The following is a 14,079-nucleotide window of genomic DNA, read 5'->3' on the forward strand; positions in this document are numbered from 1 at the left end:
AATACTGTATGCTGTAAAAACTTTATAACGATTCATTCATTAGTGTTAAAGCTAGGCTACTGGGAAACAACTGTATCGGTTACACTAGGCTACCATAGAGTGCTCATGTCACTGCTTCTTTGTTATCAATGCATGAATCATTATACCTGTGTATAAATATGAACTTCTTTTTCATATTATCCTTTCATTTTTGATGTTTAGTGTTAGTAACACATATAATATCTACAGTGCTTTGTATCCTATAAGAGAAAAGTGATGTAGGTACCGACAGACAGATATAAACAGATGACATAAACTTATGGTATCGATAAATACAGTACAGTACTGTAAATGTATTTTCTCTTCCTTATGATTTGCTTAATAACATTTTCTTTAGCTTACTTTATTGTAAAAATACAGTATATAATATGTATAAAACATATAAAATACATGCTAATTGACAGTTTATGTCATTGGTAACGGCTTTGATCAGTAGCAGGCTATTAGTAGTTAAGTTTTGGGGGAGTCAAAAGTTATAAGCAGATTTTCAACTGCGAGGGAGGTCGGTACCCCTAAACACCACGTTGTTCGAGGATCAACTGTACTAGAATATTATTCACACGTAAAAAGGAATGAAATCCTGAGACACGCTACAACATGGATGAACCTTGAAAGCACTGTGCTAGGGGACAGAAACCAGACGCAAAGGTCACATGCTATATGATTCCACATATGTGAAATGTCCAGAATAGGCAAATCCATAAAGACAGACAGGAGATGAGTGGCTTGGGGACTGGGGGGAGGGGAGGGTGGGGGGAATGATGGATAATTTAGGGTGTGAGTTTTCTGGAGGGTGATGAAAATGTTGAGGAGGAGACAGTGGTGATTCCAGTGCCCGCTGATCTGTGAAGTCTATCAGCAGTTGGTGATTGCACACCTTTGTGTATATACTATCAGCCACTGAACTGTACACTTTAAAAGGGGGGGGGATTTTACATGTGAATTATATCTAAATTTTGAGGGAAAAAACCCACCTCCCTTCTCTGAAATGCGTGCTCCACCTTCCCCTCTCTGCGGTGGATGCCCCGGTCTACTCCTGTCCAAGACCATCATCCCTCCAGCTGCCCACTGGATCCTGTCCCCTGTCACCCATGGAAGCACATTGCTACTATTTTGTCCCCTCCCCCTCCTGCCTCATCCATTTCCCTATTGGTTCATTTCCATCAGGATGTAAACATGGTATAATTTCTTTCACCTTAAAAAAAATGAACAAAGATAAAGAAGAAAAAATTAAAAATAAAAAACCCCTCCCCGTGAGCTCACACCTTCCAGCTACTGTGCATTTCTCTCCTCCTCTTTCAGCCACACTCCTTGAGGGATCTGGTTTTACTGCCTGCCCTTCCTCTCCTCCACTCTCTCTCTCTCTTTTTTATTTTTTTACATCTTTATTGGAGTATAATTGCTTTACAATGGTGTGTTAGTTTCTGCTTTATAACAAAGTGAATCAGTTATACATATATATCTGTTCCCATACCTCTTCCCTCTTGCGTCTCCCTCCCTCCCCCTCCCCACTCCCTCTTGAACCCACCATAATCAGGCCACTCTATCAAAGCTGAGCTTGTCAAGTCACCATGAACTCCGTGTCACTAAATCCAGCGGACACTTCGTGGTCCTCATCCCATTGGGTCACTCACCAGCATCTGATGCACTGGATGGTTCCCTCCTTTTTGAAGAGCCTTCTGCACTTGGCCTTGGTATGTCACTCTATCTTGCTTCTTCTCTGACCCTAATCCCTCTCTGAGCATCAGTGGGTCCCTGCGCTCAATCCCCGGACCCCGTCTCTAAACACGTTCACTTTCTCAGAGGTCTCCTGTCTCATGGCTTTATGTGGCAACTCCCAAGTTTCCATCTCCAGCCTGCACACCTCCCCTTACTCCAGACTCAGACCCCCGGTGCTGGTTTGAGTTTTACTTGTATGTGTGAAAGGCATCTCAGATTTCACACATCCAGAATTAGACTCTTAATTTTTCCCTCAAACTTGCTTTTACCCGTCTTTCTAACCTTTTTTAAAATTTTATTTTATTCAAGTATAGTTGATTTATCCGTCTTTCTAATCCTGATACATGTAACTCTATTCTACCAGTTGTCCAGGTCAAAGGCTCTTCCCTCCATACACCTACCCCATCCCACATACTCCATCGACAAATTCTGCTACTTCCTCCTTACAATACACCCAGACTCTAACTCTTTCCCACCACCTCCTTTATCGATGTCCTAGTCTACCATCTGGAGCCTCTGAACTGGTCTCCTAGTTCTGCCTTGGTTCCTCTCTGGTCTGTTGTCCACACCACAGCCAGAGCGAGCCTTTTAAACATCAGTCAGACCATGCCCGTCCTCTGCTCAAAACCCTCCAGTGGCTTATTTCCCTACAAGGCCCTAGAAGATCACTGCCCCCTAGCTATCTCCCTGATGTCTCCTATTAGCTTCTCTCTCACTTCCTCTGCACTCTAGCCTCCTAGCTATTCCCCAAACACATCCCTGCCTCAGGGCCTTTGCACCTGATTCTCTGTCCAAGATTCTCTCCCCCCAGGTACAGGCACAGCTCTTCCCTTCAGGTCTCTGTTCCAACACTGCCTCATCAAGAAGGCCTTCCCTGATGGGCACAGATGAGATAGCAACCCCTTCCCCACTGTCTACTCCCTCCTACCTTGCCTCATTCTCCTTTGCAGCATTCATCACCACCTGACACAGTACATATTTGTTCATGCCCTGTCTCCCCCATTCTACCAGAAGCTTCATGAGAGCAGGGCCCTGGCTTTGCCAGCTGCTGCACGCAAAGCGCCCCAAAGAGAGCAACAGGCACCCAGAAGTATTTCTAGAATGAACTAGTGAATAGTCCCACATACATAAGTCTTGGAGACCGATCCACACAACACTGAAGGGGAGAGGTGGAAGCTCCAAGTCAGGGGCTTAAGCCTCACTCTGGACCTCCCCAGATGCAGGCAGATGGGTCAGTGACCCCTCATCGGCACATGGGATAGGACCTATTCTTGAAAGCACCAAGCCACTCTCTGAATATAAATCATATTAGAACAGCCCTAGCAACAAAAGCATTACCGAGGCTTTCTATGGGCTGAGCTTCACAAGGTGCTTCATTCCCTCCCTCCCTCAACAGACAATAACTAAGCACATAATAGGCGCTGCTGGCACCAGAGATACAATGGTGGGCAAAGTCTCTCTCCTGGCGGAGCTCACAATTTGTGATGTTTCATTTTTTTTTAACTTTTTATTTTATATTGGAGTATAGTTGATTAACACTGTTGTGTCAGTTTCAGGTGTCCAGCAAAGTGATTCAGTTATACATATACACGTATCTCTTCTTTTTCAAATTCTTTTCCCCTTTAGGTTGTTACACGATATTGAGCAGAGTTCCCTGTGCTATACCGTAGGTCTTTGCTGGTTATCCATTTTAAATATAGCAGCGTGTACATGTCAATCCCAAACTCCCCAAGGGATAGTTAGGGAGTCAACACCTATGAGGCTCTCTCCCATTTGGGCACAGACCCCACAGATGAGAGAAGGTGGTCTTGGCCCAGAGGCTGTCTGTGCCCAAGGGAAAGAGGAGCCCCCAGTCACTCGGACCTGGGGCCTGGTGACAACAGGCTGACAGCGGCTGTGCCGCGGCCTGGAGCTGGCAGCGTCACCCAACACAAGGGCAGACAGGTGAGATGTCAAATCTACCGACTGGGCTGGTGCGCTTAGCACAGACCAGTCACATGACTTCTAACAGGGATTAACTCGGAGCTCTGAAACCAGGGCAAAACCCAAAATTAACTGCAGGAGTCTAGGACCTGATTGTCAGCAAGGTGAGTAAGAGGAAAACCTGGGGTTTGGGGTGCTGACAAGCTTGGAATGACCCCCAGGCTGTGCTGTGACTTTGAAGGCGGAGGGGTGCACACTGCACTCAGACCTGCATCACTCAGCCCTGCTGAACTGACTCTAGGTCACTGGCTGATGGCCGGTCCCTCAGCTCCCAGGCTGGCTAGTGGGGCTAAGATGAGCATAGAGCAAGATATCCTTGGCTTCAGGGTCAGAGGGAATGGGGTGCTAATTAGCTGTGTGACCTTGGACTTGTTATTTCACCTCTCTGGGTCTCAGTTCCTTCCCCTGCAGGGCCCTGACCTACCAATCAGGGCTGCTGGACAGGTGCGGAAGCAGGAGGTCTGGGTTCCCAGGGGGAGGGCTCTTGGGGACACAGGGTGGCGGCACTGGGAGCAATTTTCCGATGGTACCGAAGTATTTCACCATTTTACCCACTGGTGCAGTAGTACTGCTGCGTACTGGCCACACCCTGTGCTACGTGTTTCACGGGGATTGCTTTATTTCATCCTTGTGGCAATCCTGCTACATTGAGATTAGTGTCTTCACGTTACAGGTGAGCACAGCTGCTCTTCGGCCAGTGCTACTGCACCCGTGGGTAAAATGGTGAAATACTTCGGTACCATCGGAAAATTGCTGCCACCGCTGCTACCCTGTGTCCCCCAGAGCCCTCCCCCTGGGAACGCAGACCTTCTGCTCCCACAGTAGCTGCTAACACTGCTGGGGGCAGAAGAAGCGACAGCGACCAGGCTTCAGGGTCAGGAAGGGCTTTCTCCCAGCAGGCACCGCCCCAGGCACCAGGAGATCAGTGAGCTCTGCGTCACTGGAAGCATTCAAGCAGTGATGGCTGATGGAGGTGAGATAAAGGGTCAGGCAGAGAGGCCTGCGGGGCTGAGTTGCATAATCCCAGGCCAGCAGCCGTGCTCCCTCAGAAAGGAAAGGAAAGAGGGAAATCCCTCCCACATCACTGTGGGCAGGGAAAGGGGAGGACGGGTGGAAGGAAGGCCAGCTCGGCCCGTACGCCCCTCTTAGCGGGGGCCACAAGGAGGGGTCTTCTCTGAAGCGGGCCTAAGGGCTGCTCAGCACAGAGCCCACCATGCAAAGCCCCCGGCTCCGAAGAAACCCTCAGGAAGTGTTCCTGTCCTCTTGCTGCCCTCCCCGCGTCCTCCTCCCCCCACCTCCCCAGAAAGAATGCGGATTCAAGTGTTGGGGGGGGGGGAAAGCCAGGTCCAGGCCCCTCCGTGAAGACAACAGCACTTGTGTCTGCGGTTTGGGCGGAAGCCAGGGTGGAAACGTCCCAGCTTCTGAGGGTGCAGGAGGGGAGCCGGGGTTTTCGCTCTTTGCAGAGACTGAGCCCTGGCCGGGGACGGAGCGGCTGCAGAGCGGGGCCCCAGAGCCCCTAGGTGGGAAGGGGTGTCCGCAGGCCACCGTCCTCTGTCGACGGAAGAAAGACGCCAGCTTCCAGAGGCTGGCTGGGCAGAGGGCGGGGCTGGCAGCCATGTGGGTGGGAAGGCCCAGATTGTTAAGTGGGCAGGAGATTTGGTCAACATCCTACCCTGCAGGCCTGAGGCTTGGGCCAGAGCGGGAGGCAGCTGACAGGATGGGACGTCCTTAGCGGAGTGAGGGGGCCCTAGGCCTGGCTCTGCCTCTAGAGAGGTCTGAGCCCGGCAGTCCCTTCTCCATCTGCACTGCAGCTTCCTCAGGTGTAAAGTAAAGGGGGCTGATACCACAGCGCTCAGGCGCCTTCCAGCTCCAAACAGACTGGAAGAACAGGCAGGCAAGCACTCCAGGACAAAAGAAGTGAGAGCAGGGACTGGAGCAGATATCTGTGCGCCCACGTGCACAGCGGCATTGTTCACGAGGGCCAAAACGCAAATGTTCATTGCCGGATGAGAGGCTCAACAAAATGTGGTAGATGCATAAAATGGAATATTATTCAGTCTTCAAAAGGAAGGGAATTCTGGCACATGTTATAACATGGGTGAACCATGTGGTAAGTGAAATAAGCCAGTCACAGACGGATATTGTATGATTCCACCCGTACGAGGTCCCTAGAGTAGTCAAAACCATAGAGACAGAAAGTAGAATGAGGGTTGCTGTGGGCTGGGGCTGATGGGGAAATGGGAGCTATTGTTTGGCAGGTACAGGGTTTCAGCTGGAGGAAATGCAAATGTCCTGAAGATGGATGGGGGTGATGGTCGCAGAACAGTATGAAGGTACTGAATGCCACAGAACTGTCCACTTAAACATGCTTAAGATGGTCAGTTTGACGTTCCGTATATTTTACCACAATAAAAACAGAAACAAAAACAAACACAAAACTCCAGGACTTTGACTAAGGCTCGGGTCTTCCTGATTCATGAAGCCGGAGAACTGGGATACAGGGAGTCATACAGCTGACAGACAGGGTGTCGGGGGTCCAAAGTCACAGACCCCCGAAGAGGTAGATGGGGAGCCGATGCAGCCCCACAGCACAGAGGTGGGACCCAGATGATGAGGAGGCGATGATGTCCCCAGAGTTGGGCCCTTAACACTGGAAGGTGAGACAAAGGTCCCGAGCCCTCGTGGGAAAGAACACAGAGCAGGCTTGCTCCAAAGTTGGGGGGCCCCACAGACACTGGGGAGCCTGGCTGCTGGCCCCTGAGGTCGGCCATCTCATCTTTTAGATTCTGCGAGCACCAGGGCAATGAGACCCCTTGAAAGACAACAAGAAATAGGTTTGGGGCTTCCCTGGTGGCGCAGTGGTTGAAAGTTCGCCTGCCGATGCAGGGGACACGGGTTTGTGCCCCGGTCCGGGAGGATCCCACATGCCGCGGAGCGGCTGGGCCCGTGAGCCATGGCCGCTGAGCCTGCGCGTCCGGAGCCTGTGCTCCGCAACAGGAGAGGCCACAACAGTGAGAGGCCCGCGAACCGCAAAAAAAAAAAAAAAAAAAAAAAAAAGAAAAGAAATAGGTTTGTAAGTGGGAAGACTGAGACTCTTCAGTGTGGAAACCACAGAGAAGGCCCCCTGAGCAAGCTTGAGCATCTCTGCTCTGAGATTCAGATCAGAACTGGAGCCCCTGGTCCTCTGAAGACCTTGGGCAAGGAGCTGGAAGGGCAGGTGCGTGTGTCTGCCGACCCTGATAATCCAGGCCACGCCCCCTTCTCCCTGGGATTTCAGCTCCACTCCCAGAGGCGCAGGGACCAGCTGTGTGAGGTGGGAGAGGTTTTCCCACGCAGCCACACTGATGGAGAGTATAGGAGACAAAGGGAAGTTGAAATCATTGCTGGCTGTGCGACTCCCTCCGTGCTTTATTTTTATAGTGATAACAAAAGTAGCCACCACAATAGCGTTTGTAAGGACGAAGAGTACACAGCATGGGCCTTCCACATGGGAACTGCCCAACAGATATCATTATTGTCTCCTCCTGTTCCTCAGCATTATCAAGCTGCCATGTTTTGCTCTTTCTGAATTTTGAAGAAGAGAAACCCCAGAGTTCAGAGTGCTTGGCAGGCATCCCAGGCTGAGCACCTCCCCCAGGATGCTGTGGGCTCCAGGAAAGCAGGATGTCAGGGATAGTCCCGTCCATCCCAGGGCAGCCAACAACCCCAGAAGAGTTCAGCCCCAGTAGGGGTCAGAGTTACACCCAAGCCTAAATACAACCAGCCTTTGATTAAAGTTCCCTAAATATGGGACATCCTTTTAAACGCCAGACTAATTAGTATTTAGCTGTAATGCTTTAAGCCTTTCTTTCCTTAAAACAAGACCTAATTGAGTAGAGAAGTGTGCTAATCTGGGAATCCAGTAACTACTCCTGAGTCAGGCCTGGGTGGGCAATGCCCTAAATCAGGCCTGATTCTGGGGGCAGGATCAGAGGCATAGCACCTAAGGGGAGCCCAGGAACTTCAGAACACAAGCTCTGCAAATTCACACTTATAAAGTAATGCTGTGGCCATGCTTCCTCCACTGCTATAAATGTTATCCCCAAATCTTCCTAAAACCACCCTTGAGGAAAAAAAATTTTTTCTAGAAACAACTTTGGGTAATCTAATATCCAAAGTTACTTTTAAAAAATGTTAGAGGGACTTGCCTGGTGGCGCAGTGGTTAAGACTCCATGCTCCCAATGCAGGGGGCCCGGGTTCAATCCCTGGTCAGGGAACTAGATCCCACATGCATGCCACAACTAAGAGTTTGCATGCTACAACTAAGGAGCCTGCATGCCACAACTAAGAAGCCCGTGAGCTGCAACTAAGGAGCCCGCCTGCAGCAACTCAGAGTCATGTGCTAAGGAACCAGTGCAGCCAAATAAATAATAAACAAATGAATAAATAAACATTAAAAAATATCTCCATCATTAAAAATAAAGTTAGAGAAGTTAATATGGCAGTAGATAGAAATAATATTTATTGAACCAGGCATGACGTTACTCTCTTACATGCATTATGCAATGCTTTTCAGAATGTCTTCTGCGGAACTAGCCCAGAATGAGGTGCAAAAAAGCAGTCCTTTGGGAAACTCTAAGGACAATATATTCTTCCAATATACTTATAATGTATGTTTGTATATTGAAGGTTCTTTCAAGCCCTGCAGTAAAGAAACTGTTTACATTTCTTTAACCCAGTATATCCCAAAGAGTGGTATATATTCAAATGGGTGATGCATGAGATGATTTTAGAAAGTGCATAAATGTTTTTAATTTTAATGGTTATATATATTTATTTTGATGTCAGTTGGCAAATCATATAGCTAGCCCACCAAACCTATGATTGCACATATATTGCTCAGGACTCATTCGTTCACTCATTCCACAGACATTTACTGAGGACCTACTATGAGTCAAGCAGTATTCTAGATGTTGAGAACATACCAGTAAATAAATAAAGTCCTTGCTCTCATAAATTTACTTTTTAGTGGGGAGTGACAAAAAACTCAAACAAATAAATATATTGAACACATATAAATATATGTTCAACAGTAAAAGGCAGAATAAAAAAAACAGTTGGGCAAGGGGACAGAAGTGACAGGGGTGGGGTGAGCACTAGTGTAGGGAAGACCTCTCAGACAAAGGGACACTTGAACGGAGAGCTGAATGAAGGAAGAACGTGCTGAGCACAGAGAGAACACCAGACACAAATCCCCGAGGGAGAATGTGCTTGGCACCTGGTGGAACGGCTCCAAGTTCCAGGGCGGCAGACAAACCCTAAGGGATGCTTTTTAAAATTAATTAAATCAAATTCAAATACCATAATATTTGCCCTTTTAAAGTGTACAAGTCAGTATATACACAAAGTTGTTCTATTTTTTTAGAGTGATGATTTGGTTCTGGTTCTGGCCAAGACGAAGTACTGGGGATCAGATTTACCTTCTCACCTAAACAACCAAAAAACAGACAAAATATACGAAACTGGATTTCAAGACACTGGACATCAGGCAACAAAGGATGGTGACCCCTGAGAGATGGGATACAAAAGAGGGGAAGGCATGGGAGTTCCCTGGTGGCCTAGTGGTTAGGATTCTGGGCTTTCACTGCTGTGGCCTGGGTTCAATCCCTGGTTGGGGAACTGAGATCCTGCAAGCCGAGGCCCAAACAAACAAACAAAAAACAGGGAAAGGCACCTATGAACGTTCAGCTTTCCGGCTTACTGCCCTGAGAGAGCTTCTAGGCCACAGTGTTGAAACCCAGGGATAAAGAATGTCGTTTTATAATAATAAAAAGGTCAATTCATCAAGAGGATGATCCATCCTAAACATTTATGCACTTAACAACAGAGTGTCAAAATACATGCAGCAAAAACGGATCGAACTAAAAGGAAAAAAATAGGCAAGTCCACAATTAAACTGTGAAAGGCAACACCCCTCTCTCAATAATTGACAGAACAAGTAGACAGAAGATCAGTAAGGATACAGAAGACTTAGAGAACACTACCAGCTTGAGTTGGTTGACATTCATAGAACACCCCACCCAACACAGTGGAATACACATTCTTTTCATGTGCACATGGAATATTTGCCAAGATAGACCATATCCTGAGTCATAAAACAAGCCTCAATAAGTTTTAAAGAATTCAAATAATATACTGTATGTTTTCTGACACAATGAAATTAAAATAGCAATCGATGACAGAAAGATCTCTGGAAAATTCCTAAATAGCTGCAACTAAATAATACACTTCTAAATAACCTAAGGGTCAAAGAAGATATAAAAAGGGAACTTAGAAAGTATTTTTAACCTAATGAAAATGAAAACACAACATATTAAAATTTGTGGGATACAGCTAAATGAGTAGTTAGGGGGAATTTATAGCACCAAAATGAATATCTTATTAAAGAAGAAATGTTCAAATCAATGACATCAGCTTCCACTTTAAGATGTTAGAAACATTAGAGCAAATTAACTCCAAAGTAGGAAGGCAAAAGGAAACAATAAACATAAGAATGGAAATCAGTAGAATTAAATGGGAAAAATCAATGGACTGGTTCTTTGTGAAAATCAATGACATTGATTTTCAAATCTCTAGCCAGCCTGATTAGGAAAAAAGAGAAGACACAAATTACCAATATCAAAAATGAGAGATGGGGGCTTCCCTGGTGGCACAGTGGTTGAGAGTCCGCCTGCCGATGCAGGGGACTCGGGTTTGTGCCCCGGTCCAGGAGGATTCCACATGCTGCGGAGCGGCTAGGCCCGCGAGCCATGGCCCCTGAGCCTGCGCGTCCGGGCCCTGTGCTCCGCAACGGGAGAGGCCACAACAGTGAGAGGCCCGCGTACCGCCAAAAAAAAAAAAAAAGAGAGAGATATAACATCACTACAAATCCTATGGAATATAAAAGGATAGTAAGAGAATATTATGAACTTGATGCCAATAAATTTGATAACTCTGATGAACCGATCAAGTTTCTGAAAGGCACAAACCACAAAAGCTCACTGGAGAAGAAATAGATAACCTGAAGAGCCCTATATCTATTAAAGAAATTGAATTTGCAGTTAAAAACCTTCCCACTAAGAAAACTCCAAGCCCAGATGTCTTCATAGGTGAATTTTACTAAACATTTAAGGAAGAAGTAATACCAATGTCATTGAAATTCTTCCAGAAAATTGAAAAAGAGAATACTTCCCAAGTCATTCTATAAAGCCAGAATTACTCAGACATTACAAGAAAACTACAGACCAACATCTCTCAAGAACACAGATGGGGCTTCACTGGCAGTACAGTGGTTGGGAGTGGGCCTGCCAATGCAGGGGACACGGGTTTGAGCCCTGGTCCAGGAGGATACCCCATGCCGCAGAGCAGCTAAGCCCGTGCGCCACAACTGCTGAGCCTGTGCTCTAGAGCCCGCGAGCCGCAGCTACTGAGCCCACGTGCCACAACTGCTGAGGCCTGCACGCCTGGAGCCTGTGCTCCGAGACAAAGAGAGGGCACCTCAGTGAGAGGCCTGTGCACCGCAGCGAAGAGTAGCCCCTGCTCACCACAACTAGGGAAAGCCTGTGCACAGCAACGAGGACCCAACGCAGCCAAAAATAAAATAAATAAAATAAGTTTATTTTTAAAAAAAGAACATAGATGCAACAATTCTAAAAACTTTTAACAAATCAAAGCCAACAATATATAAAAAGATAATATATCATGACCAAGTGGGGTTTATCCCAGGAATACAATCTTGGTTTAACATTAGAAAAACTAATCAATGTAATTTACCATATTAAAGACTAAAAAAGAAAAACCCATATGATTATCTCAATAGACACAGAAAAAGCATTTGACAATATCCAACATTCATTCCTGATAAAAACTCTCAGCAAACTAGGAATAGAAAGCAACTTCCTTGACGTGATCAAGGGCATCTATAAAAACCCTATAGCTAACATTATACTTAATGCTGAAAGACTGAAAGCTTTCTCCTGAAGATCAAGAACAAGACAAGTATGTCTTCAAGTCAATGAAATAAGGCAAGAAAAAGAAATAGAAGTCATCCAGATTGGAAAGGAAGAAGTAAAACTATCTTTACTCACAGGCATGATCATCTCTGCAGAAAACCCAATAGGATCTACAAAAAAAGCCACTAGCACTAATAAGTAATTAGCAAGGCTGCAAGTTACAATATATAAAATTCTATTGTATTTCTATATACTAGCAATAAACAATTGAAAACTGAAATTAAAAAAACAGTATCATTTATAATACAGAGGTAGGTATAAATCTGACAAAATATGTGAAAGGCCTATGCACTCAAAACTACAAAACAATTGATAAGCGAATTAAAGAAGACTTAAATAAATGGAGAGAGACACTGTGTTCATGGGTTGGAAGGCTCAACATTGTTAGGATGTCAATTCTCCTCCTATTCACCCATACGAATATGAATCAACACAATCTCAATCAAAATCTAGAATCTTAGAATTTAACTGATTCTAAAATTCACACGGAAGTGCAAAGGACCTAGGCTAGCCAAAACAACTTGGAAAAAGAATGAAGTTGGAGATTTCACAGTACCTGATTTCAAGACTTATTATAAAGCTACAGGTACCAAGACAGTGTGCTAATGGTGTTAAGACAGACAACAGATCAAACAGAATATATGGACAATCAATTTTCATCAAAGGTACAAAAAAGGCAATTCAGTGGGGAAAGGGCAATCTTTTCAACAAATAGTGCTGGGACAACTGCATATCCATATACCAAAAAGACGAACTTTGTCCCATACCTCATACCATATACAAAAATTAATTCAGGGTAGATCATAAACCTAAATGTAAAACCTAAAACCATTAAACTTCTAAAAGAAAACACAGGAGAAAACCTTTGTGACCTTGGGTCAGGCAAAGATTTCTCAGACACAACACCAGAAGCGGGGTGGAGAGTCACCTAAAAGAACAAACTGATAAACTGAACTTCATCAAAATTAAAAACTCTCGTCTTTCAAAGACACTGTTAAGAGAATAAAAAACAAGCCAAAGACTAGGAAAAAACATTTGCAAATCACATGTCTGATAGAGGACTTGTATCCCAGTGGTTTACAAAGCTCCCCTCCTAGAATGACATTCTATGATTAATGGCTCTTTGTTTCGAGACTCAGATAGTATAAAGTAAGAATCAGTAAGAATCTAGAACAGTGGTTCTCTAACTTCATCACCTGAAGGGCTTGTTAAAACACAGGTTGCTGGGCCCCACCCTCAGAATTTCTGAACTGGTAGGGCTTGAGGGTTTTCATTTCTGATTAAGTTTCCTGCTGGTGCCCCTGCAGCTGGCCTGGCTACCACACTTTGAGAACTGCTACTCCAGACCAACTTAGACTAAACTAGAAACACAATGTCAGATGCAAGATTCCCCACCCCACCCCAGGGACAATTATCAAATAAACTATGTTTATTAAGAGAAAAAATTGATTTCCCCCTTTTTAATTAGCTAGAGACATCTATAAATGTTAATCAGAGCTTCTGACGAGAGAGAAATAACAAACATGACATCACTGAGTTGGCTTGATTCTAGCCTTGCCTCTTTGTTGAATACACATTTTGGTTTCCACAAAGTTGTTCAGAATTCACCCTGGAAAACATACACAGCCTTATACCAATCATCCCATAATGGCAACACAGAAGAAACTGGCATGCCCTGCTGAAGCCTATCGACTATCCCTGACCCCCGCGTAATGCCCCACCCACAGGCAGGGCTGCCATCCAGTCTCACCGTCCAAGATGGCCCACTGGTTGTCAATCTCTGTATGCTTCAGGTAGGAGTCTTCGATGGTGGGGTCATAGTCAGGCACAAAGATCTTCTGAAAAAACTGGATGGTGAGGGCGCTCTTGCCCACACCCCCGTCTCCCACCACCACCAGCTTGTACGTGGGGAGGTTGTCGCTGGGGACGGCACTGGTCGCCATGTTGCTGGTAGGTCAGACCTGGGGAGGCAAGATATGTGGAATGAGACAGGGGGCTGCTTCTCTGACTCAGGGGAACATATTCACGGGGTTTCCTCCTTTCTTACAGAGTAACAAATACTCCCAGGTGTAGAAAGTTTTGAAAATGAAGACATGCAAGAGAAAAGTGCTACCCCAGGTCCCTCACCCAGAGACAGTAACTGTTAAAATGATTTATTCAACCATTTACTGAAGGTCAACTATGTGCCAGGTCCAGTCTTGGGGATATAATGCCACACGGCCTTTAACCAGCCACAGGCCATGTCAACGAAGTTTTTCCACCATCAAATTCTGCCCTAGTCCTGTACAGTTAAACACGTGGGCGTTA

At 45.8% G+C, this 14,079-nt stretch overlaps 1 protein-coding gene across 3 annotated transcripts in view; it reads right to left on the reverse strand.

The window, feature by feature from the left end:
• MRAS (muscle RAS oncogene homolog) overlaps positions 1-14,079 on the reverse strand; it is a 60,550-nt gene that overhangs the window by 21,143 nt on the left and 25,328 nt on the right. For all 3 annotated transcript variants that reach the window (XM_060099629.1, XM_060099627.1, XM_060099628.1), the window contains exon 2: positions 13,523-13,733. In XM_060099629.1, coding sequence (XP_059955612.1) covers positions 13,523-13,715 — 193 coding nt within the window. In that variant the 5' untranslated portion in view covers positions 13,716-13,733. The remainder of the gene's footprint in view (positions 1-13,522; positions 13,734-14,079) is intronic.

Source organism: Mesoplodon densirostris, chromosome 5 (assembly GCF_025265405.1).
Source record: "Mesoplodon densirostris isolate mMesDen1 chromosome 5, mMesDen1 primary haplotype, whole genome shotgun sequence".
NCBI lineage: Eukaryota > Metazoa > Chordata > Mammalia > Artiodactyla > Ziphiidae > Mesoplodon > Mesoplodon densirostris.